The sequence below is a fragment of the Bos javanicus genome, chromosome 2 (assembly GCF_032452875.1).
Source record: "Bos javanicus breed banteng chromosome 2, ARS-OSU_banteng_1.0, whole genome shotgun sequence".
Taxonomy (NCBI): Eukaryota; Metazoa; Chordata; class Mammalia; order Artiodactyla; family Bovidae; genus Bos; species Bos javanicus.
In genome coordinates, this window is record NC_083869.1 from 106,961,935 (window position 1) to 106,983,224 (window position 21,290).

Consider the following 21,290-nt stretch of genomic DNA (forward strand, 5'->3'; position numbering starts at 1 on the left):
AGGGAAAGAGGACCAGAAGCCTCTGGTGGTGTGCTGAGTTCTCAGGTCAGCCCTTGTCCTAATTCAGGGTGTGGGGAGTTTGTTTTTCTGTTTCTGGGAAATTTGGGGGTAGACTTATAAGGCCACCCAAACTCGAATGTTAACTTTATAAACGGTAGAATGTGATGAAAATATCCTTAGTAACATCAGATTTTGCTGTCATCAAAACTAGCTTCCCCCCCACTAACACTGAAAAAACTTAGAATGGCATTTCCAATCAAACTTAGAGGGAGGTGAAGCAAAGCTTTGCCAAGGTTTCTCTTGGTATCCAACCACGTTTCTGCCTTTCTGATTCCTCTTGGAAAGCTAATGGTGAGGGTAAAGGGACAGAGGAAGGTTTGGGGTTCTGGGTTTTCCAGAATTGAGGGTAAGGCCCCCATCTTTCTCCAGAGAGAATGGAAGAGGACATAGCCAAATGGCTGGGATTCAGAGCCCCCAGTGTCCCCACAGTCCAAAAACTGCAGTGGAGAATGACTCTCCCATCAAGGTATGCAGAGCAAAGCATGAACGTTAGATTCAGGTACTCTGGGTTGGAAACCAGTGCTGTTGCTTAGAAGTTTACAATATAGGCCATCTTAGTCCCAGTGTCTTTACCTATGCAATGGGAATATAATTGTTTTAGTTATCCATTGCTGCATAACAAACAACCCAAAAGTAATTATTCCTCATGATCCTTTAGGTCAGGAATTTGTCAGGACTCAGCTGGGTGGTTCTGCTCTTTGTGACAGAGCTGTTGGTTGTAGTCATCCACTTGGCTGATTCTGCTGGTGGCTCTGCTGGGATGGACAGTCCAAAAGCCTTCACTCATGTATGTCCAGTGTCCCAGAGTTTCTCCAGTAGCCTCCTCTCCATGTGACCAGCTTGGGCTTCCTTACAGCATGGTGGCCTCAGCATAAAGCTGGATTTCAAATTATACTGTGCCAAACTTGAAGGCAGAAATTGCAAGTGTCTTGTTAGGGTCCAGCCTTGGAAGGTACCCAGCATCACTGTCATTCCCTTTTGGTTGACACAAGTCACAGAACCAGTCAAAATTCAAGGGGAGAAAACAGATTCCTCTTCTCAATGTGCTGAGTATTTGCTAAGTCACTTGTGTCGTGTCGGGTTCTTGGCGACCGTATGGACTGTAGCCTGCCAGGCTCCTCTGTCTGTGGAATTCTCAGCAGGACAAGGGCAACTTGTTACACCCATCATAATCTATCCACATCCTCAAATAATTTTAGGGCAGATTCTTTGAGATGTGCAAAGCACTTAGCATTTGATGCAATAATTTATGTCAGGTTTGTATTTAATAAATGGTAGTTACTGTGAGAAAGGGGATAGAGACCTGATGCTTTGCAGGCATTGGGCAGGCCTTGACTGCAAATGAAGATACCCAACTCAAACTAACTTAGGCCAAAGGGAATTAATTAGTGGATCTCATACCTGGAAATGGTTGGATGGCATCACTGATTTAATGGACATGAACTTGGGCAAATTCCAGGCGATAGTGAGGGACAGGGAGGCCTGAGTGCTGCAATCCATGAGATCACAAAGAGTTGGACATGACTTAGCAACTGAACAACAACAAAAATACCTGGGAAGTCCAGGTAAGTCTGAATTTAGGCACTGCTGAGCCCAGGGGCCCAAATGATTGACATCACCTCTCTCTCTCTCACCCTGACTCCCAGGTCTATTGTTTCTACTTGTCTGTCTCTCTTTTCATACTGTCCTTATTTTCTCCTGCTGCAGACAGACTTCCTCTATATGGCAGCCTTATGTCTACATTCTTAGACTCTTAGTGCCACTGACCCAAAAAAGATCAAAAAAGAATGGAATTCCCATCAGGAGTCCTAAGGAAGCTGGGATCAGGTCAACTTGACCCGCTTGCCTATCCTTGAACTAATAACAGTGCAGGGTGGGGTGTGTGTGTGGGAGACTTCCCTGGCGGTCTTGTGGTTAAGACTCCCCGCTCCCAATGTAAGGGGCATGGGTCCAGTCAGTGGGAACTAAGATTCCACATGCTCCATAGTGCAGGAAAAGAAAAAAAAACTAGTGTCCAGGGAAATGTACCACCACAACTGGCATTGGTAGCCCCCCTAGAACCACAGGGAACTGGGGCACAGCGAGGAGAGAAGATTTCTTCAAGTGAAAGAGAGGGAAGGGGAGCTCATCCTGGGTATGACAGACCCTTTACATGGCTTCCAGGGCATCAGGTCTCCCCTGACAGTACCCCCTACACACACCTGTGTGACCTCACGTGGTTCAGCCCTCGAAGACCACATCGCTACCCCGGAGTGAAGCCTGTATGGAGAGGAAGTATTAGGCTGCAGTGAGAAGGAAAAGACATTTAGGTTTTCTTTTCTTTTCCAATCTTCTTCCTCCTGGCTCCCTCAAGTCAAATACCTGGGCTTCAGGGAAGTATCATGGAGAATTCGGACTCAGAATCTCTTGAACTAAGGGGTTTGGCTAACTTACCAAGGCGGGAGAATGGAGCCAGCATTGTGGGCCCATGGAAGAAAAATGAAGCACTGTACAGGATGGGGTTTTCATTCACATTTCTGCCTTCTCCAGGCTAAGCACCAAAGAATTGATGCTTTTGAACAGTGGTATTGGAGAAGACTCTTGACAGTCATTTGGCCTGCAAGGAGATCACACCAATTAATTCTAAAGGAAATCAACTCTGATTATTCATTGGAAGGACTGCTGCTGAAGGTGAAGCTCCAATACTTAGGCCACCTGATGTGAAAAGCCTGCTCATTGGAAAAGACCCTGATACTGGGAAAGACTGAAGGCAGGAGGAGAAGGGGACGACAAGATGGTTGGGTGGCATCACTGACTCAATGAACATGAGTTTGAGAAAGCTCTGGGAGACGCTGAAGGACAGGGAAGCCTGGTGTGCTGCAGTCCATGGGGTCACAAAGAGTCAGAACAGACTGAGCAACTGAACAACTGCCTCCCCTGAGAGTTCCCTGGCTGGGTGCAACACTTACTGTTTAAAAAAAAAAAAGTCTCCTGCACTTTTCTCAGAGGCCACCAGAGGGTGCACAGAGCCCAGCTTCCCTGTTAACACAGCTCACAGGACCTGCAGGACATCTGGGGAACTCAAGAGAGTTGTCAGTAAGAGAGGGTAGGATGGAAAGGAAGTAAGGAGACCCACGGACAGCTAGGTCAAGCTGCTAGGGATCCAGACTGTCTGAGACCTCTAGGCTGACCCAGATGTAGGGCTGGGATGCCTGCCTCTGTCTCTACTGCCGGGTTCTGGTGCCGGGTAGTGGTAGGAGGCGGTGATATGGGGTGTGGGATGCTGGATTTCCTCTTCTGTGATGCTAGGGAGGACAACTGAGGCAGTGGCAGAAACTGACACCATCCTTAGTAGGTTAAAAGGAATTCAGTGGGCGTAGCACGATAGCAGTGGGGGGTAAAAAGACCTAGTTTGCCACCTTGAGCTGGGCCAAGTCAGTTCCCCTCTCTGAGCCTCAGTCTCCCCACTATGAAATGAGGGTACCTGATAGCACATGGTAAGAGTGCTTGCAGACTTTGAACGGGCACTCATGTGTTAGCGTCCATCTTCTGTGACCAGGAGAGACTGGGAACTACAGCAGGAGTCGGGGAACTGCCTTCTGTGAAAGGTGAGAGTGGTGGCCCGGGAGGCACCATTTTGACCATTATCCTGGTCCTCTTTAAGCTTGGAGGTGGCTCTGCATCATTGCCCTGAGGACTGGGATGGGGGCTGGAAGCAGAACTCAGAAATGCCCCAACACCATGACCACCCCACCTCCCCTGTCTTGCTCACCCAGCTGCCCAGCCTCAGGCACAGTCTGAGCCATCGAGGTCCCCTGCTGGCTGAGTGGTGGGGGACATGTGGAACTGGGGAGATGGGGGAAGAGCACAGAGGCGCTCCAGATGTGTGCGTGACCACATCAGGGAACGCCGGAACAAACAGGCAGAAGGGCGGGAGGCGGGAGGAAGGCCCAGGACTCAGGAAGCTCTTCCCCTCCCCTTCCGGACCTAACACACAGGGGTCTGGGAGACTGGAGCTGCCGGCTCTTCCCCCTTCCTTACCTTCCTGAGGGGACCATGGTCCCTGAGGCCTGGACAAGAGGACAAAGAACTGCCTCATCACTCTGGGGCTCCTTCCCTCCCTTCTTCACAAAGCTAGCCTTCTCCAGCAGAGCATCAGGACTAAGCCTGGACTGGGCTCAGCTGGGGCCATGGGGGTCCCACCTGTTCTCACCCTGGTGCCTCCCTGGCCCTCCCTTCCCCGCAACCTCCGATGGAGCCGCCACAGCTGGAACCATTCTCCGGCGCTGCCTTTCATCCCTGGTCTCCCCCACCCCCAGTGGCCCCTGTAATTGTGGTCTCAGGCAGCGGCTGCGGGGGCTGGGGCTAGGCTGAGGGCCAGAGCCCAGGGCAGGGCCAGGGCGGGGCTTGGGGGCTGCTGATAGGGGCTTGCCCATGGCATGGGTCTTATGAGGTTGGGGCTCCAGCTGCAGACACCCTTTCAGGGTTTCATCTTCACATATGCCAAGGCCAGCCCACATAAGCCCTCGCTTCCCAGGGCTAGGGAGAAGCGCCTCAGATGGGGCACTCCTGGACCCTCATGAGAGCAGGCTAGTGCCATGCTTGAGTGCCAGCAAGGCTTGGGCATTGTTTGCTTCCTCGAGTTTTCAAAGAAAGGGTCTTCTCCCTCTCCCTTACATTTCTGTATTTCATGAATAGTGGTAGGGGAGCAAAGAGATCAGTCTTCATCTGATGAAGGCCAAAGGGAAAAAAAAAATCAGCCACTAAACCAGGTCAGTGGCATTTCCCAAATGTGGTCCCCTTGAAAAGCGCTTGAGACATTGGTTAGAACTGCAGACCCCCAGGTCTTCCCTCTGGAAAGGCTGATTCAGCTTCACAGAGTCCAGAATTGGAATTTCCCACAACGGCTTACCCCAGGGGAAACATACAATGCATCAAGCGTGGGACATGCTAGTGTGAATGCTAGATGCGGAGTAAGGAGGTCTGCAGCCTGGATTATGAACCCATTGCTCGAGCCTTTCTGGGCCTCAGTTTCCCCAGCAGCCAATGGGAGTATAGCTCCCCAGTCTGGCTTGTCCCTGCTGGTGCCCTCTCCCACTCTGGGCTCACGCCTCCTTCCTGGGTTGAGACTGGTTCTGCCCTGCCCCTCCCCATACCCTTCCCAAACCTTAGACCCAAGCTGTCGCTCTTCCTGCAGCCTGGTAGGGGAGAGTGGGGAGGGCAGGGGGCGGCTGGGGTCAAACCCGGCTCTGGCTGACGCAGACTGCTTCCTGCCCCCGGCTGTTTCCCTGCTGTCCAGCCAGACTGCTCCCCCCACTGCCCCACCCCCACCCCCAGCAGCCTCAAGCCCTTAATTCCTGACAGCTGCGGTGGCTCCCGGCAGAGATGGGGGAGAGGAGGAGGGAGATGCCGTCAGCCTGCTGTTGCTCAGGCCGCCACCACCACCTGACAGTCTAGGGACAGGGAAGGCCCCACCCTTCTCGTTCGATTCCCCAGGGGGGGCCAATTCCAGGAATGGGCCCCTTTTTGTCTCTGAGCCCAGAGGCTTTGGTCGTTTATCCTTAAGCCAGCAGGGGCTCTCTTCAGAGAGGGGGGCAGTGAGGTTGGGAGGGATGCATATGTATAGAGTGAGAGGCTTGTGCCCATTTTACAGAGGGGGATGTCAAGGCCATAGTGGGAATAGGTTTTGCTATCAGGGTGCAGGTTAGAGCCAGAAACAGAAGCTGGAGCCTCTGTCCCTGACTCTCTGGCTTTTGGGCCCTTACCTGGGTCCGGTACACTCAACATGCTAGGCAAACCTAGTGTTCAGCTGGGATGTGAGGACAGAAAAGAATCCCAGAGAGGCGTGGCCCTGAGCCAGGAAGCTGGTGTTCCGGAGCTCCCAGAGGACCAAGAGACAGGGCCAAGGTGAGACCTGGGATATCTACAGGCTAGACATGGGGAAGGAGGACTCACTGTTGGGACTGCTGCTGCTATGCTCAAGTGGGCTTTGATTCAGCTCTTCCACTAACTTGCTGGGTGACCTTGAGTAAGTCATGACCCTTTCTGAGCCTCAGTATTTTCTTATGAAATAAAAGGGGATGAAATAAGATAACCTCAAAGCACACTTTTAGGATTAAAAGACTCTCTAATCCCTCCTCTTAGGGTATGCCACCCCTGGATGCTCTGCTCCCAGACAAGCATTCACTGGAGTCCCAGGACTTTTACCTTCACTGGCTCATTGATGAGATGAGGTGGGTCTCATTAACCTCATTTCACTGAGGCAGAGGGTGGCTTCGTTTCCAGGAGGCACCTGTTGAAGGTCACACAGCCAACAAGAGCAAGATCGGGGGGCTGCCAACCCCCTCTGCAGGACCCCACACCTGCCTCAGCAGCCAAGCCTGGGAAGTCCCTCCTGAGGTGGGGGAGGCGAGCAGAGGGCCAGCCCCTGCAGGTGTGTATATGCGGTGGGGGGTGGGGGGCGGGGGATGGCTCCCCAGCAGCTGCGGCTCAGTCAGGCGCACACACCTCGCAGTAACACACACCTTCCCACACAAACCAGCCAGCCGGCTCACTGGCACCGCCCTGGGCCTGATCGCGCAGACCCCAACACCTCTTCTCCCCGCCCCTCCCCGCACGGTCTGCACAGCCGCTCCCACCCCAATGCTGAGCAGACACAGTGGCCTCGGGAGGAGTACACGCCTCTGCCCCCCTCCCCCGTCGTCGTGACGTCACGTGGGGTAGAGCCCTGAGACTCGGGGAGTGGGGGGGGGGGGGGAAGGAAAGGGGAGGCGGCCCGAGCTCCCCGAGCCGGGACAGTCACTCACTCTTTTGGGCGGTGGGGCCGGGCACAGACAGCGCCGCCCCCCCGCTACTCCCCCCACCCCGCCGCCCGCCTCGCAAGCCCTCGGAAGCACAGGCTCACTGCGCTGTGCTCTGGGGGCTCCCCGGCAACCCAGCCTCTCTTCCCTAGCCCACAGCACCTCCGGGCCCCCCTTACACTCAAGAGGCACCAGGAGTTGTTGCAGGGGGGCCTCGGGAAATTCCCCGAACCCCTGTGCCAGGAGGTGCCCGGTGCGCCCGCCCGCCCGCCGCCCCCCCACCCGAGGGCGGTGCCCGGGGGCGCTGCCCCATGGAGCAGGGAGGCGGGCACCGTCTGCTCCGGGAGCCGTGACCCGAGTCGGAGCTGTGTGTCGCAGCCGCCCCGACCCCCCGCGGATCATGCGCCGTCGCCCCTGGCTCGCCGGTCCCACCGGGCTGTGAGCCCCCAACTCCTGGCCCATCACGGCCTGCGCGCGATGGGCAGCACTCACCCTTGCCCCTGGCTGCGGCTCCGACCTCGGCCCCAGCCGCGGCCCGCGCTCTGCGCTCTCCTCTTCTTCCTACTGCTGCTGGCTGCCTCCGTGCCCAGGTGAGCCCTCACCTTATGCCCCGCCCTCCTGGAGAGCTGGGACCCCCAGCCACAGGGGCCTCTGCATGCCTGCTGGGGCAGGGGACCCTGAAAGGAGGGAGGGACGGTGCCGCAGGAAAGTGTTTGTGACCAATGAAAAGAGTACTCTCACAGGAGGGGATTGAACTGGTGACAAAATAAGGGCAGGCCAGGGAGACAGGGCAGTGCCCAGAAGAGTGATGGCTACTAGAGGGGGAAGTGTGTGTTTAGGGGGCAGCAAGTGCCAACCTGGAGTCCCTGCTATGCTGGCGGTACACACCTCACCCCAGGAGTAAGCTCAAATTGCCAGGCTTTACCTTGGAGATTGCCCCTAGGCAGAGGCAGGGGTTGGGAGCCCAAAGGGGGTTGCCCAGGTGGGGTCAATGAGAGATGGCAGCTAGAAGGGTTCTTAGGGTGCATATGCATGTGTATGTGTGTGTGTATTTCTGTCTGTGGTCAAGTGAGCCCAGCAAGCTGACTTGTAAACAGCAGTCTGTGTGTGCACATGTGTGGATACGAGGGCTCATGGATCAATGTATGTTCAGATGAACATGTGTGTGAACTTGTGAGTGTCCGTGTGTATGTATATAACTATGTCTGATGAAGTGTGCATGTGGGTAAGTGTTCCTGCATCTGTGTGTCCATTTCAATGTGTGCAGAAGTGTGTCTGCATGAATGTGACTGTCTGAAGCATACCGTTGGGAGTGGTCTCTGGGAGAACGCTTCGCTTGAGAGCATCAATGCCTGGGGATGTACTTATGAAATACTCTGTGTGCAGGCATACCGGATGTGTGCCCATTTGCACGTGTTAATCGGTGTGGGTGTGCAGCCCTGTGGGCTGTCTTGGAGGGGAGGATGGTGAGAAGGTTGAGAAAAAGGAGAGTGCTTTGGGGGTATACTGATAGGCTCAACCCTCGAAAGCAGGGGTTGGAACTGAGGGATTATGGCCTTTGGGACAGTGTGTATAATTAGATGGGGCCCTACTAGCCCCCCAAAACGCTCACCCACCCCAACCCCACCTGCCTGCAGGTCTGCACCCAACGATATCCTGGGCCTCCGCCTCCCCCAGGAGCCCGTGCTCAACGCCAACACGGTGTGCCTGACATTGCCAGGCCTGAGCAAGCGGCAGATGGAGGTGTGTGTGCGCCACCCTGACGTGGCTGCTTCAGCCATCCAGGGCATCCAGATTGCCATCCATGAGTGCCAGCACCAGTTCCGGGATCAGCGCTGGAATTGCTCTAGTCTGGAGACTCGAAACAAGATCCCTTATGAGAGTCCCATCTTCAGCAGAGGTAGCTGCCTCTTACCCCTCACCCTTGCCCTGCCCACCCCATTCAGCACCCTCACTCCAGAACTGATCTACCAGCCATCCCCTAACCCACTCCCTCAAGCTGGCAAGCTCCCCAGATGCTCATCTCTTGGCCCTTGTTGCTCTCCTCCTGCCTCTTTCTGCTCTGGGCAAGTCCATGGTTGGGGGGAGGTGGGCAGTCAGACAAATGGGGCATATGTGGCTCCAGGCTGGGTTGTGTGGGATGCAGGTGGCAGGTTTCATGCCTGAGAACTGAACTCCTGGGTTATCCTGCCCTGAGACTGACTGCATAACTCAGGCCCAGGAAATACCCATATCGGTCACCTGTTTCAATTTACCCTATACCCAACTAGTAAATAGCATTTAGGATGAAGGGCCTGTGATGAAGTACCCAGAATCCACATGAACCTTTGCCCAACAGTGTAGGTGAGGGAAGCCTAAGCAGGTAAAACTATACTTCTGCAGAAGCCTTTCCCAGCGGGGAACACCACCAGCCTCTGTGTCATCCCTGCTGCCCTGCAAACCCTCTCTGAATCAGAGGCACTGGGTGTGTGCCTGTCTTCTGCCCAGTAGGCTTCACTTACCGTTCTGCCTATCCCTTTCCCCATCATGGCTGGGAGAAGCTGCAGCCTACTATCTGTCCGCCTCCCTGGACTTTTGGGTGACCCACCCGGACAATCCCGAGAGTGGCTTGGGCTGGAGATGGCAGGCGCTTTCCTCACTCAGTTCCACTCATACCCACCTCCTGCCCTGGTATTTTAAGCTTTGATCCAGGTCTTTGGAAAAAGATGGGGGTCTTGCCTCCTGGATGGACCTAACTGGGTATATCTCTCCTCCGTGCAACTACTTGGGTGGGACAGCGTGGGGACCTGATTCCTTGGGACTTGTACGATTCTCAGGTGACAGCAGAGGAGGCCAGGTACCCCTGTACTCGGTGGCCTTTGGGCCCAGGGGCTTTTGGGAGAGTCAGACTTTAATATACCCTAATTTCAGAAAGAACTGAGTCAGGGGCATTCCCTGTCCACCAGGACCTCTCCGCGCATCCCCGGAGCCCCCAGACCAGGGTCTACCCCAGCTTCCCCCAGCCCAGCCCCTGGTCGCCCGCCCCGCCCCCGCGCGCTCTCCCTGCTCCCTCCCCCGCGCGCCCGGGGCGCTGTTTCTCCCGGCCGAGCCCAGCCCGACGCGTGTGGCGGCATGCAGCCGCGAACTAATCCCCGCGGGCCGCGGCAGACGGCTCCCGGCCCCAGCCGCGCGCCTCTCAAAGAGGGCGACCCCCCACCCACCCGGTCCCGCGCTCCCGCCCCACCCGCCCCGCCGCCCCTCCAGCCGTCTGCCCGGAGAGGATGCCCGCGACCCCCCGGCCAATTGGCCGGCCCAACTCCGGCCCGACGCCCCGCCCTGGCCGCCCCCGCTGCCGCCTGGCTCACGGACACGAAGTGACAGGCCCCTGCATCTCTCCTGCCCCGGCCGGGCCGGGCCGGCGCTCCCCGCTGCCCGGCGCCCGAACCCACTCCGGGATTCTGGGTCACCCGCGCTCCCCGAAGTCCGGTTCTCGCCAGCGCTGGGCCCCGAGTTTGCTCCGGGTTCCGTTCTCTGAGGACTCGGGCACCCGTGTCTCTTAGGGGGGAGGCGAGGCTAGCTCTTGGCCCCTCTTCCCGGGGCCTCGGTGTCCCCTCTTTCTCTCTGATCCTCCTGCCCCCTCTAGACCGAGTGAACCCAGGCGCCCCGACTGCTTCGACCGGGGGGAGGCCCGTTCGGGCTGGTGGAGGACACGGGGGCTTTGCACCTTGGGGGAGGCTTCGGAGCGGTGGAACCCCGCGGGGTTGGCACTGTGCCAGACGCTCCGGGTTCACCTGCAGTTTAATAAGCGGGAGGTGAGCTGGGGGACCGGTAGGGGGGGAGGTGAGGTGTGGAGGGGGGAGACTTGCCGGGGCTAGCCGGCGCGGGGCGGCACCCAGAGCGGGGAGGGGGCGGGACAGCGCGGCTCCTGGACTCCTGTAGGGAGGCTGGGCTCCTGCCTTTGGCCTCAGAACACTGGCCTACCTCTATGGCTTCTGCCTCTCCCCCCGCCCCCACCTCCCCCATTGCAACACCTCATTTCTACCTTTCCATCCTCCTCGGAAGGCTTCTGGAAAGAAATGTCCACCCCCTACCCCTCTGCTCACCTCCCAGGGCCATCGTTGCCCTGCCTCACTCACTCCACACTCTTGAGGGACCATTTTCTTGGCCCATCACCTCAAGGACTAGCTAAATTTGAATCCCATGGGCCAGTCTTGGCGGTAAGGAGCCCCTGGACTGGATTCTTCCCCCAGTCTCCCTTCTTTTCAAGTCATAGATTGTCCATGAGGAGATCAGGTGACCTCAGTTTCCCCATATGGCATATCAGTATGGTGACCCCTCTTCTGACCCTGGCTGCCGTTGGAGTTCTCTTAAAGGTGTACTTGGGCTTCCCAGGTGGCTCAGTGGGTAAAGAACCCACCTGCTAATGCAAGAGACATAAGAGACGTGGGTTTGATCCCTGGGTGGCGAAGATCCCCTGGAGGAGGGCATGGCAACCTACTCCAGTATTCTTGCCTGGAGAATCCCCATGGACAGAGGAGCCTGGTGGGCTACAGGCCATGGGGTTGCAAAGAGTCGGGCAGAAGTGACTTAGCATGCACATGCATGCCGCCGCGTTTAAAATTCAGAGACTGCTACCAGGAGGTGGTCCCTCAGGTCTTCCACCTGAGTGCTGTCACTGTCATCTAATTGTCCTGACACTTTTCCTGTGATGGGTTGGCTGAAGGGATGGAGTTCTCATGAAGGAGGTAGAGGGAAGGGTGTTTGAGCACCTGGAGTGGGTGCTAGGGAAGCAGGACACACAGTAGGGCTTTCCCCAACCAAGCATAGGGAGGTGGGGCTGCTGGAACCTGGGAGTTGGGAGGCAGGGAGAGTGGGGTCTCTAGGGGACTAGAGTCCTAAATAAACTGTGAGAGGACCACCCCCATCTCAGAGGCAGCTGTGACCCAAGGATCCTGATATCCCCCGCTTTCAGTTCTGAGGACTCACACGGTTGGTGCTTGGGTGGGTGAGATGCTGGACAAACATTGGCTAGAAGGGGCTCTTTATTATGTGGATTAAAGAACTCCATCTCTTACTCAGGATGCAGGGACCAGAGGGAGATTTGAGGAATGGGCTGTTTAGAGCTGGACTTGGGCACCGGAGTTAGAGGGGATGAGAGGACAGGGACAGATGTGGTGGAGAGAGTAGATTCACGCAGCAGGTCCTGGAGCATTGGCACAGTTTAGGTACCGCCCTCCCTAAGGCCCAGACTCATTCAGAATGGATGGAAAGAGGGGGTGTGAGGCTCTGCAGTAAGCCAGGCTCCCAGCCCAGGAGAACCCAGCAATTTGAGAGTCTAGCCTCTGCTCTCCAAGGCCCCGGCTGTTTGTCTCTCACCTCCCTTTTACATTTCACCCTCAGGGAGTCTTGTTTTTATGCGTGGGCTTGGGATATGTGATGGTACTCACATGGGGAGACTGAGGCACAGGCAGTCATATCCTAATGATTATCCTAACCATAATCCTAGTCATATCCTAACAGGATCACCTAAAGTCCTGTTATTCTCATTTGTTTAGTCACTAAGTTGAGTCCGACTCTTTGGCAACCCCTTGGACTGTAACCCACCAGGTTCCTCTGTTCATGGGGTTTCCCAGGCAAGAATAACGGAGTGGGTTGCCATTCCCTTCTCCGGAAGGAGACCTTTCCAACCCAGGGATCGAACAAATTACCCAAAACATATTAAGTACTTGCTGTGTGCTGATCACTGTTCTGAAGCACTTTACCTATACTGTAGGGTATTCAAACAAATCCCATGCAGTAGGTTCTATCATTATCCGCCTTTTATAAATGAAGCTTAGAGAGGTTGGGTAACTTCCCATTAGTCACACAGCTTGCACATGAGCTGCAGAGCCAGGACTCAAGTGTAGGCCAGCTGTTCTTAGAAATTGCACTCAACCCCCTGCATACTGCCTCCTAAGCTGCAAGGCCACCATGATCTCCTACCCGGTGCCCAGAGGTGAACTGGTACAACGGAGAAGTAATCCAAAAAATGGAACTGACATGCACACATGTACACACGCACTCTCACACACCAACACCTACCCATAATTGTGAAGATGTGACTGTACATTCAGTGTCACCCCTAAGTGTTCCCACATATAGGTAACCCTCTTTCTCTCTCTCTCCCAGGCCAGGAACATGAACACACACAGATTATTTGCATACAGATTATTTGTGTGGAGGGAATGGAGACCAGACTTCTCCACCTCTCCTCCTTCTTTGACTTGAATGGGCAGGTCCCAAGCTTCTCTAAACCTTCCTAGTTCCCACCGGCTCCCGAGTCATCTCTCCTCCACACTTCCCTGCCCTCCAAACCTCCTCCCCCAGCCCCTTCCCCGGCCGTTGGCTGCGTCCTGTAGCAGCAGCTGACTCCAGTTAGATGCTGGCAGTCCCTGTCCCAGATCAAAGGCAGGGCGGCTAATTGTGCGTCTTAACGAGCCCCCACCCCCCAGTGCTCCGGGCAGCCCAGCTGGCCAAGGCCCCACCCCTCTCCCCCTCCAGCTGGCCAGATGGCACTGTGCCTGCGTCTGCCCCAGACAGCTGGGGCCAGGACCGAAACTGGGGCCCAGAATGGGAGCTGGGGGCAGACCCAATAGGCTGGACTTCTCTGAATGCTTGGAGCAGAGGATGACCATATAAGCCCTGCCTGGTCACTCCTACACGTGGCTGTGAGAGGTGCCAGAGGCCATGGGATGGTGTCTTTAGCTGCCCGGGGTTGGTAGGGGTGTTCTCTGTAGGCTGTGGACTACATTTCTCCAGACTCCTCTAGGCAAGCCCTTGAATGTAATGGAGCCTGGAAGATGGTGGTTGGGTTGGCCCAGCACATCTCCTGGAACCAGCAACTTGCTCTTGCCTGGTGTTATGCATAGACAAGGTCAGAGGACTGGGAACTGTGCTATCTGGGTTTCTAACTCAGCAGCAGGTCTTCTCCAGAGCCAAATGTCCTTTAGTAGAAAGTGGCCAGGCCTGGGAGCTGGTAGAGCTGGGGCTGGACCCAGCTCCATTACCCCTCTTTTGTACTCTGTGTGTGTGTGTGTGTGTGTGTGTGTGTGTGTGTTGGGAGGGGTGCTTTCTGGGCTGCCTCTGGTGGTCTATATATGGCCATTTGTCCTAGAAGCAGGCTGATGACTCCCCCACCCCAAGCAATAAGTGCTCAGGGTCCCACAGATAAAAGGCAAGGGATAAATACAGGGTGTGCGCCTCAGCTAGAGTCTGCCTTTCTTTCCCTTGGGCCCCACCTCCCAGGGCATTGTCTACTCTTCTGGCCCCTTCTGAGGGCTCCTGCCTATTCTCTATTCCTTCCTGTTTCCTCAGAGCTAGTTTTTTCTTAGAAAAGGTCCTGAGATGTCATCAGCTGGAATGAGAAGCTAAAGAGGGATCATCTGCTTTATGGGCTTCTGGTGACCCAAGTGAGCCATGAGCTGCAGAGCTCCAGGCCTGGCTGGGGAAACAAGAGCAATAGCCTGAAACTGCAGCAGCGGTGGGTGAAGTCAGACAGCAGGAAGGAACTTCTCAATAATATCAAGTGTTTATGTAGTCCTTACTAGGAGTAAGGTATTATCCTAAGCATTTTAAATTTCTTAACTCAGTTCTTGGAACAACAATAAGACAGATGTTTTACAGATGAGAAAATTGAGGCACAGAGAGGTCAAGTCACTTGGCCAAGGTCACATAGCTATTACCAGCTAGTAAGTGGAAGAGCCAAGATTGAAACCCAGGCAGTCTGGCTCCAGAGTTCATATTCTTTTACACATCTTGTTTTTTGTTTTTGTTTTTTTTTGCCAGGCAGGGAGAGGGGGACAGGGCCCTGTGATGCAGAGGGTGAGCATTAGGGGTGGGACTGGGTGAGGGTCTCTGTCCAGTCCTGGTTGGCTCTCTGGGGTCAGTGAGGCCTCCAAGCCCTCTCAGTCTTGATGCTGAGGTAGTAGGATCCAGAGTTTTTTCTTCTGAATCTCTGGCCTCTCCTAAGTCATCAGCTCCCAGCCGAGTTCTGGCTTCCCCACAGGTATCTGTGGCTCAGCTGAATCTCCTGCTCATGTGGGAGCTGTTATTGCCCTTGGTTTCTCCCACTGCTCAGACTCTCTCCGGTTCAGAGGCTGGTCAGAGACCTGCCCTTTGCCAGTCCTTTCTCAGATGCAGAATGAGATGTAGCTTGCAGGTCCAGAAGCCCAACCCTCCTCTGCAAGTAGGACTCCCCCTGCCACAGACCCAGAGGATGGCTCAAGCTGGGAATGTCAAGGAGGAGGAGCAGTGTAGACAAGTCCTGGGCTCCTGAGAGTCACCCATCTTGGAAACTTTGCACCCCTGAGCATCTCATGAAGGCATCTGCCTTAGCTAACCATTCCTTCTCAGTGTCCAACATGACTACTCTTAACCCCGAGTCAGCAGGGGGCTCACTCCTAGCATCCTTGAGACAACCTCTTCAGCTGACCTGAAGAAACCGCAGGCAGGGTGGCTGGGCAATGCCCTTTTCTGAGCAGACTTTCTGGGATGTCACGTGGGCAGGGAAGGGGGAAATTCCGCTGGTTCTTCTCCCTCCCTCTGGTACCTGGCCATCAGAGGGTGTTCCGTGATGTGCCCAAGCGGGTGGCTGCAGTCAGGATATCTTGGGGCTGGGAACCTTAGGAGGACACCATCTCCTCTTACTTATCCTTCTGCCCATTACCATCCCCTGGGGCCCAGCATTCCATCACTGGTTTTTTTTAGGTTAAAATTTGCCTTCTTTCTGCAGGCTTATCATAAAATTGCAAATATTGCATGAGATAATAACAAGTCTTTGATGGCAAAAAAAAAAAAAATTGTTTACTAGATGGTGTCTGTCCAACGGGAGAGCTGTAGACACAAACTCTGAGCTTGCTAAGGGTGAAGGGAAAGGAGTTCAAAAAGGAGGGCTGTGGGGGAGACCTCCCGCATTCCATCCCGCGTGCAGAACTTCCAGCGGCGTAATTTCTGCCCCTCTCTGAGTCTATGTCCTTGTACCAGATCCCTCCCCCGCCCAACACTGGGCCTCTGCTTCCCCTCGGTGCGGTGAGAAAGCTGGGTGGGGAGGGCAGAGGGATGGGATATAAAGGCCCTTCAAAGGCCGTAAAACCCGCATTTCTACGCCCAGGTTTCCGAGAAAGTGCATTCGCCTACGCCATCTCGGCAGCCGGCGTGGTGCACGCGGTATCCAACGCCTGCGCCCTGGGCAAACTGAGGGCCTGCGGCTGCGACGCATCCCGGCGTGGCGACGAGGAGGCCTTCCGTCGGAAGTTGCACCGCCTGCAGCTGGAAGCGCTGCAGCGCGGCAAGGGCCTGAGCCACGGAGTTCCCGAGCACCCTGCCCTGCCCCCGGCCAGCCCCGGCCTGCAGGACTCCTGGGAGTGGGGCGGCTGCAGCCCTGACGTGGGTTTTGGAGAGCGCTTCTCTAAAGACTTTCTGGACTCCCGGGAACCTCACAGAGACATCCATGCGCGCATGAGGCTCCACAACAACCGAGTAGGGAGGCAGGTGAGCGCCCCACCCCGCTGGGCCGGCTCAGACCCCTTTGCCTAGGGCCCCTCCCCTCCTCTGGGCTCATCTCTCCTTTGGAGACTGTACCACTATCCCTAACTCAGCAACTTTTCGTTGTGTGTGCTTAGTCTCTCAGTCGTGTCCGACTCTTTGCGACCCCATGGACTGTAGCCCTCCAGGCTCCTCTGTCCATGGGGATTCTCCAGGCAGGATTACTGGAGTGGGTTGCTATGCCCTCCTCCAGGGGATCTTCCCAACGCAGGTCTCTTGCAGGCAGATTCTTTACTGTCTGAGCCACCAGGGAAGCCCCAACTTATCATTGCCCCCTCCTAATTTGGTCATCAAATGTGTGTTGGCTAGCTACTGTGTGCCAGGCACCAGACTAGGCCTGGGGCTATGAGGGCAAAACAGCCTCTGCCCTGGAAGAGCTTCCCCTCTGCTGAGCAGCCTGATCCTCCCAGTTCCTGCTGTGAGCAGAGGGGAGAGCTCTGGGTTGCAGTCAGGACCTCCAAGTCTAGGCCTAGCTCTGCCACTCAGTCTCCCCGTCTATAAAGTTAGAAGGTTGAACTGGATGATCCGTAAGGCTCCCTAGTGTGAATGTTCCATGATTCTGTTTCCCTGTGCATAGACACCCCTCCTCTCCCAGGCTTTCTGTGCAGAATGAGAAATTCCTGCAAAGGGAGATTCCCTGGGGCCACAGTGGTACTGTTGTGTTTTCATCCTCATTTCTCTGCACCCCCGCCACCTCCAATATTCATACTCCCTCAAAGGTCATTCATTTTAAAGGGGGGAGAAGAAGAGGAGAGGGAGGAGGAGGATAAAGGGGGAGGAGAAGGAAAGGGAGGAAGAGAAAGGAGAAGAGGGGGAGGAAGATGAAGAGGAGAGGGAGGAAGGGGAGGGGAGGAGGAGAGGGAGAGGACAGAAAGGAAGAAACAAAGGGAGGGAGATGTGGAGGAAAGAAAGAAGGGAAAGTAATAGCACACATTCAATTTATTGAGTCCTTTCTCTGTTAGGCATTGTTCTGGAGCAGTATACTGTATATTAGCGTATTTCACTTACACCTACCTATGAAGGTTCTATTGTTCACCTCATGTTCAGATATGGAAAGTCAGGCACAAATAAACTAAGAAGCTTGGCTAAGGTGATGCAACTAATGAGAAAGTGGCAGAGGCAGGATTCATCTCCAAGCAGTTGAGTCCTGAACCCTTTATTCTATAGTGTAGTCTACGTGAAGATGCCTCCCTAACCCTAGTGGTAGCTCAGCACCATCTTTTCTTGGCTGCTCAGCCCCCTGTCCCTTCTCTCGGCCCTGCCCAGTCTGCTCAGGCCTTGTGTCTGGCTTCCCCTCACTCTGGCTGGCACTTTCTCCATCTCACTCCCCTTTCTCCTGGCTTCTCAGCCCAGGCCGGTTCACCTCCTTCTTCCACAAAGACTGGAGCTGATTCAGCTCTCCCATCATGACTGAGAGGTGAGGTAAACTGAGGCATACCCACCCTCAGGTCACATCCAGCTCCCACCCAGTTCTGCCCTGTTCATGCAGCTCTTTTCCCAAGCGTCCATTACTACCTCAGCCCATACCAACAGTGCCTCCTCCTCCTTGTTAAACTGGTTAATTAATGGCTGCTGCCTGTGGGAAGCAGATGTTCTGGAGCTGTTGGCCTGGGGAGGCACTGGGCTGCTTTCCACGTGGTGTTGACACCACAGGCTGCACATACAAGCTGCAGAGCCTTTTAAGACTTGGAGGAATGAGGTCCCTCTCTTATGGCCCTATTGCCGAGGTTTGAGGGCCCCAGATAATTGCTTTGTGTTTTTGGAGTGGAGCAGGGGGAGGGGCATGTGGCCAGTTTCCTCTGGGGTCTCTGGTGAGGATAACGTGAAGGCGCTCTTTGGGAGGAGACTCAGGAGAGCAGGCTAAGGGCTGGGCAAGAAGTGGGCAGGTTGTATTAAGGTAACTAGCTCCCTTGGAGGCCCGGGAACCTCTCTCCACTTTCATTGCCCTGGGGGTCTGGCTCTTTGTGTTTCCTTTGGTTCTGTATTCAGGTAGAGACTTTGGCTCCTGTTGATGCTGTTTCCTAGGAGGAATGGTGGCACTCAGTGCTGGGCAGAATAAGCCCCAGCCTGTATGATGGGGAGGAGGGGAAGGGAAATCTCTCCAGCCCCTGGCCCTCCCCTTAGGCTTCTTGCAAAGTGCTACAGGGCCCAGAGGAAGAAAGAGGCTTTCTCAGACTCCCCACAGTCTCTGCTCACAGCCTGGAGTGAGGCCAGAGGCTTTGGGCTGGGAGGTAGTGGGGCCAGCACACCCCTGCTCCTGGTCCCCACCTGAGGGTTGGAAGAAGAGGGAATTTCCCTGAGGATCTGGGATCCCCCTCAGGAAGCAAGAGCCTCCAGCCCTAAGGGCCCCCTGCAGCTGCTGGGAAAGGCGGAGGGAGAGGAGGAGTGCAGGAAGGAGGGAATTCCCCTGGGGTCTGACGGGGTGGGAGGTGGAAGACAGAACAGCAGAAGAGTAGGCAGAACTCTTTTCCTGATTGCCTGGTTGAGAAGCTGTGCCACGCACCCACCGGCTTCGGGCCTCAGCCTTTGCCTCCGTTCAATGGGACTTGGTTTGCAAAGCCTCTGAGATTCTCCCAGGCCAAGGTCTGCGTGGGGAGGAGGGCAGTGGGGCCGGCCGCGGGCGTCACCCTCCCCCGTGCCTCCCTCTGCAGGCGGTGATGGAGAACATGCGGCGGAAGTGCAAGTGCCATGGCACGTCAGGCAGCTGCCAGCTCAAGACTTGCTGGCAGGTGACGCCCGAGTTCCGCGCGGTGGGGGCGCTGCTGCGCAGCCGCTTCCACCGCGCCACGCTCATCCGCCCGCACAACCGCAACAGCGGACAGCTGGAGCCCGGTCCCGCGGGGGCACCCTCGCCCGCCCCGGGCCTTCCGGGGCCACGGCGCCGCGCCAGCCCCGCCGACCTGGTCTACTTCGAGAAGTCGCCCGACTTCTGCGAGCGGGAGCCGCGCCTGGACTCGGCGGGCACCGTGGGCCGCCTGTGCAACAAGAGCAGTGCGGGCCCTGATGGCTGCGGCAGCATGTGCTGTGGCCGCGGCCACAACATCCTTCGGCAGACACGCAGTGAGCGCTGTCACTGCCGCTTCCACTGGTGCTGCTTCGTGGTCTGTGAGGAGTGCCGCATCACTGAGTGGGTCAGTGTCTGCAAGTGAGCCGACGGCTCTCCTCCCTCAGGCTGCTCCTCTGTGGCGTGCGATCTTGGCCGAACATCACCTTGGTTCCTGGGAGTGGAGGCTGGACCACGAGATTTTATAGGAACCTCCCAGCCCTGAGGTCATCAAGACTTCAATCACAGGACAGTTCAGGCTTGCTTGGACCTCCCCACTCACTTCTGTGGTCTCCAGGACAGATTTTGCCTCCCGGATATCTGCCCCAAGCTCAGACAGCTCCGTTGGGCTGGGGGTTGCCCCACACTTTAGGGCAGCGTCAGCCAGGCATGCTCTGGGCTTGCTCCTTTATCTCTTCACCCCTTCCCCTGGAGTGGGAGGAAACCAATGGAAGCTGGTGGGTAGGGGGAGGAGGAATACAAAGAAGAAATGGCCATCACTGAGCTGAAGTGTTTCTGCAGAGGCCTCAGAGGTTCTCCTCCACCGGCCCCTGCCCCTCCTCGTTCATTTAACAAATATTTATTTTGCACTCTTTGTGGCCTGGCACTCTGTGGGGATGAGAGGTGCTGGGAATACAGATGTGAATAAGAGACACAGCACCTACCCTCTTGGAGTTTACATTCTGGCTGGGGAAGATGGGCAATAAATAAGAAAATGCACAAGCAAGGACATTTCAGGCAATGCTGTGTGATGTGAAGAAAATAAAGCAAGGTGCTGGATGTAGAATGATTTGTGGGGAGTGGGGCCCCTTTAGGTAAACCTGCTGGTCGGAGAGAACTGCACTCTGAGACCTCATGATAAGGAAAGCTGTGCTAAAATATTTGTGTACAATATGTATGCTAAGTCGCTTCAGTTGTGTCTGACTCTTTGCGAGTCCATGGGCTATATGTAGCCTGCCAGGCTCCTCTGTCCATGGGGGTTCTCCAGACAAGAATACTGGTGTGGGTTGCCATGCCCTCCTCCAGAGGATCTTCCCAACCCAGGGATTGAACCCAGGTCTCCCAGATTGCAGGCAGATTCTTTACTATCTGAGCTACCAGGGAAGCCCAAGAATACTGGAATGGGTAGCCGATCCCTTCTCCAGGGGAACTTCCCGACCCAGGAATCTAACTGGGGTCTCCTGCATTGTAGGCGGATTCTTTGCCAGCTGAGCTATCAGGGAAGCCAGAGCCATGCACAAATTGAGGGTTAAGGGCTTTCCAGGCAGAGGCCATGTGAATGCAAAGGCTCTGAGGTCAGAAAGATCTCAAAAGGAACAGCAAAGAGGCCAGTGTGATTGGAGGGAAGAAATCAAGGGACAGATGTCGGAAAGGAGCTGCCCAGGTGGGGGTAGGGGAATTGGCATATGATGTGTCCTTCCAGGCCAAGGTAAGGAGTTGGGATTTTATGTAAGAGAAATGGGAACCTTCAGAGGGTCTTAGGCAGGCAAGTGTCATGGTCTGATTCCCACATAGATTGCTGTCTGGGGAACTGAATGACTGGGGACAAGTTGACAGCAGAGGGCCGGGTAGGAGAGACAACCAGAGATAAGGCCTGGATTAGATGGGAGGTGGGGAAGTTGGCAAAGGGCCGGATCAGGAGCCCTGGAGGCCAGAACTCTAGCTGTCCACCTTGTGCCTGAGCCCTCTGCCACAAGCCAGGACGAGTGTTGGCCAGCAGCACCCGTCAGCAGAGACAGGAGGCACTCTGAGAGCAGTAATCCTGGGCAAGACCCAGCTCAACCCAGCCAGCCCAGCGCCCCGGGGAGCAGGTGGGGCTAGGAGGCGCGGCTGGGGAGAAGGGTGGC

General features: G+C 55.6%; 1 protein-coding gene and 1 long non-coding RNA gene across 2 annotated transcripts; one reads left to right on the top strand and one right to left on the bottom strand.

The window, feature by feature from the left end:
• Positions 1–226: 226 nt before the first annotated feature.
• Positions 227–7,412, bottom strand: LOC133229046 (uncharacterized). Its single transcript, XR_009730461.1, has 4 exons — positions 7,332–7,412; positions 6,247–6,331; positions 2,494–2,656; positions 227–2,319 (listed from the first exon to the last, which is right to left on the bottom strand). It is a non-coding gene; the product is annotated as an uncharacterized LOC133229046 (long non-coding RNA).
• WNT10A (Wnt family member 10A) lies at positions 6,491–20,180 on the top strand. Its single transcript, XM_061385234.1, has 4 exons — positions 6,491–7,429; positions 8,477–8,739; positions 15,967–16,346; positions 19,052–20,180. Exons 1-4 carry the CDS (start codon positions 7,317–7,319, stop codon positions 19,547–19,549), a joined length of 1,254 nt encoding a protein of 417 aa, XP_061241218.1. The 5' UTR covers positions 6,491–7,316; the 3' UTR covers positions 19,550–20,180.
• Positions 20,181–21,290: the final 1,110 nt, after the last annotated feature.

What these genes read in the sequence shown, in the direction of transcription:
- WNT10A (XM_061385234.1), top strand. Translation starts at nt 7,317, where the DNA reads ATGGGCAGCACTCACCCTTGCCCCTGGCTGCGGCTCCGACCTCGGCCC. An exon ending in GAGTCCCATCTTCAGCAGAG is followed by an intron (nt 8,740 to 15,966) that starts GTAGCTGCCTCT and finishes TTCTACGCCCAG; the next exon opens with GTTTCCGAGAAAGTGCATTC. An exon ending in ACAACCGAGTAGGGAGGCAG is followed by an intron (nt 16,347 to 19,051) that starts GTGAGCGCCCCA and finishes CTCCCTCTGCAG; the next exon opens with GCGGTGATGGAGAACATGCG.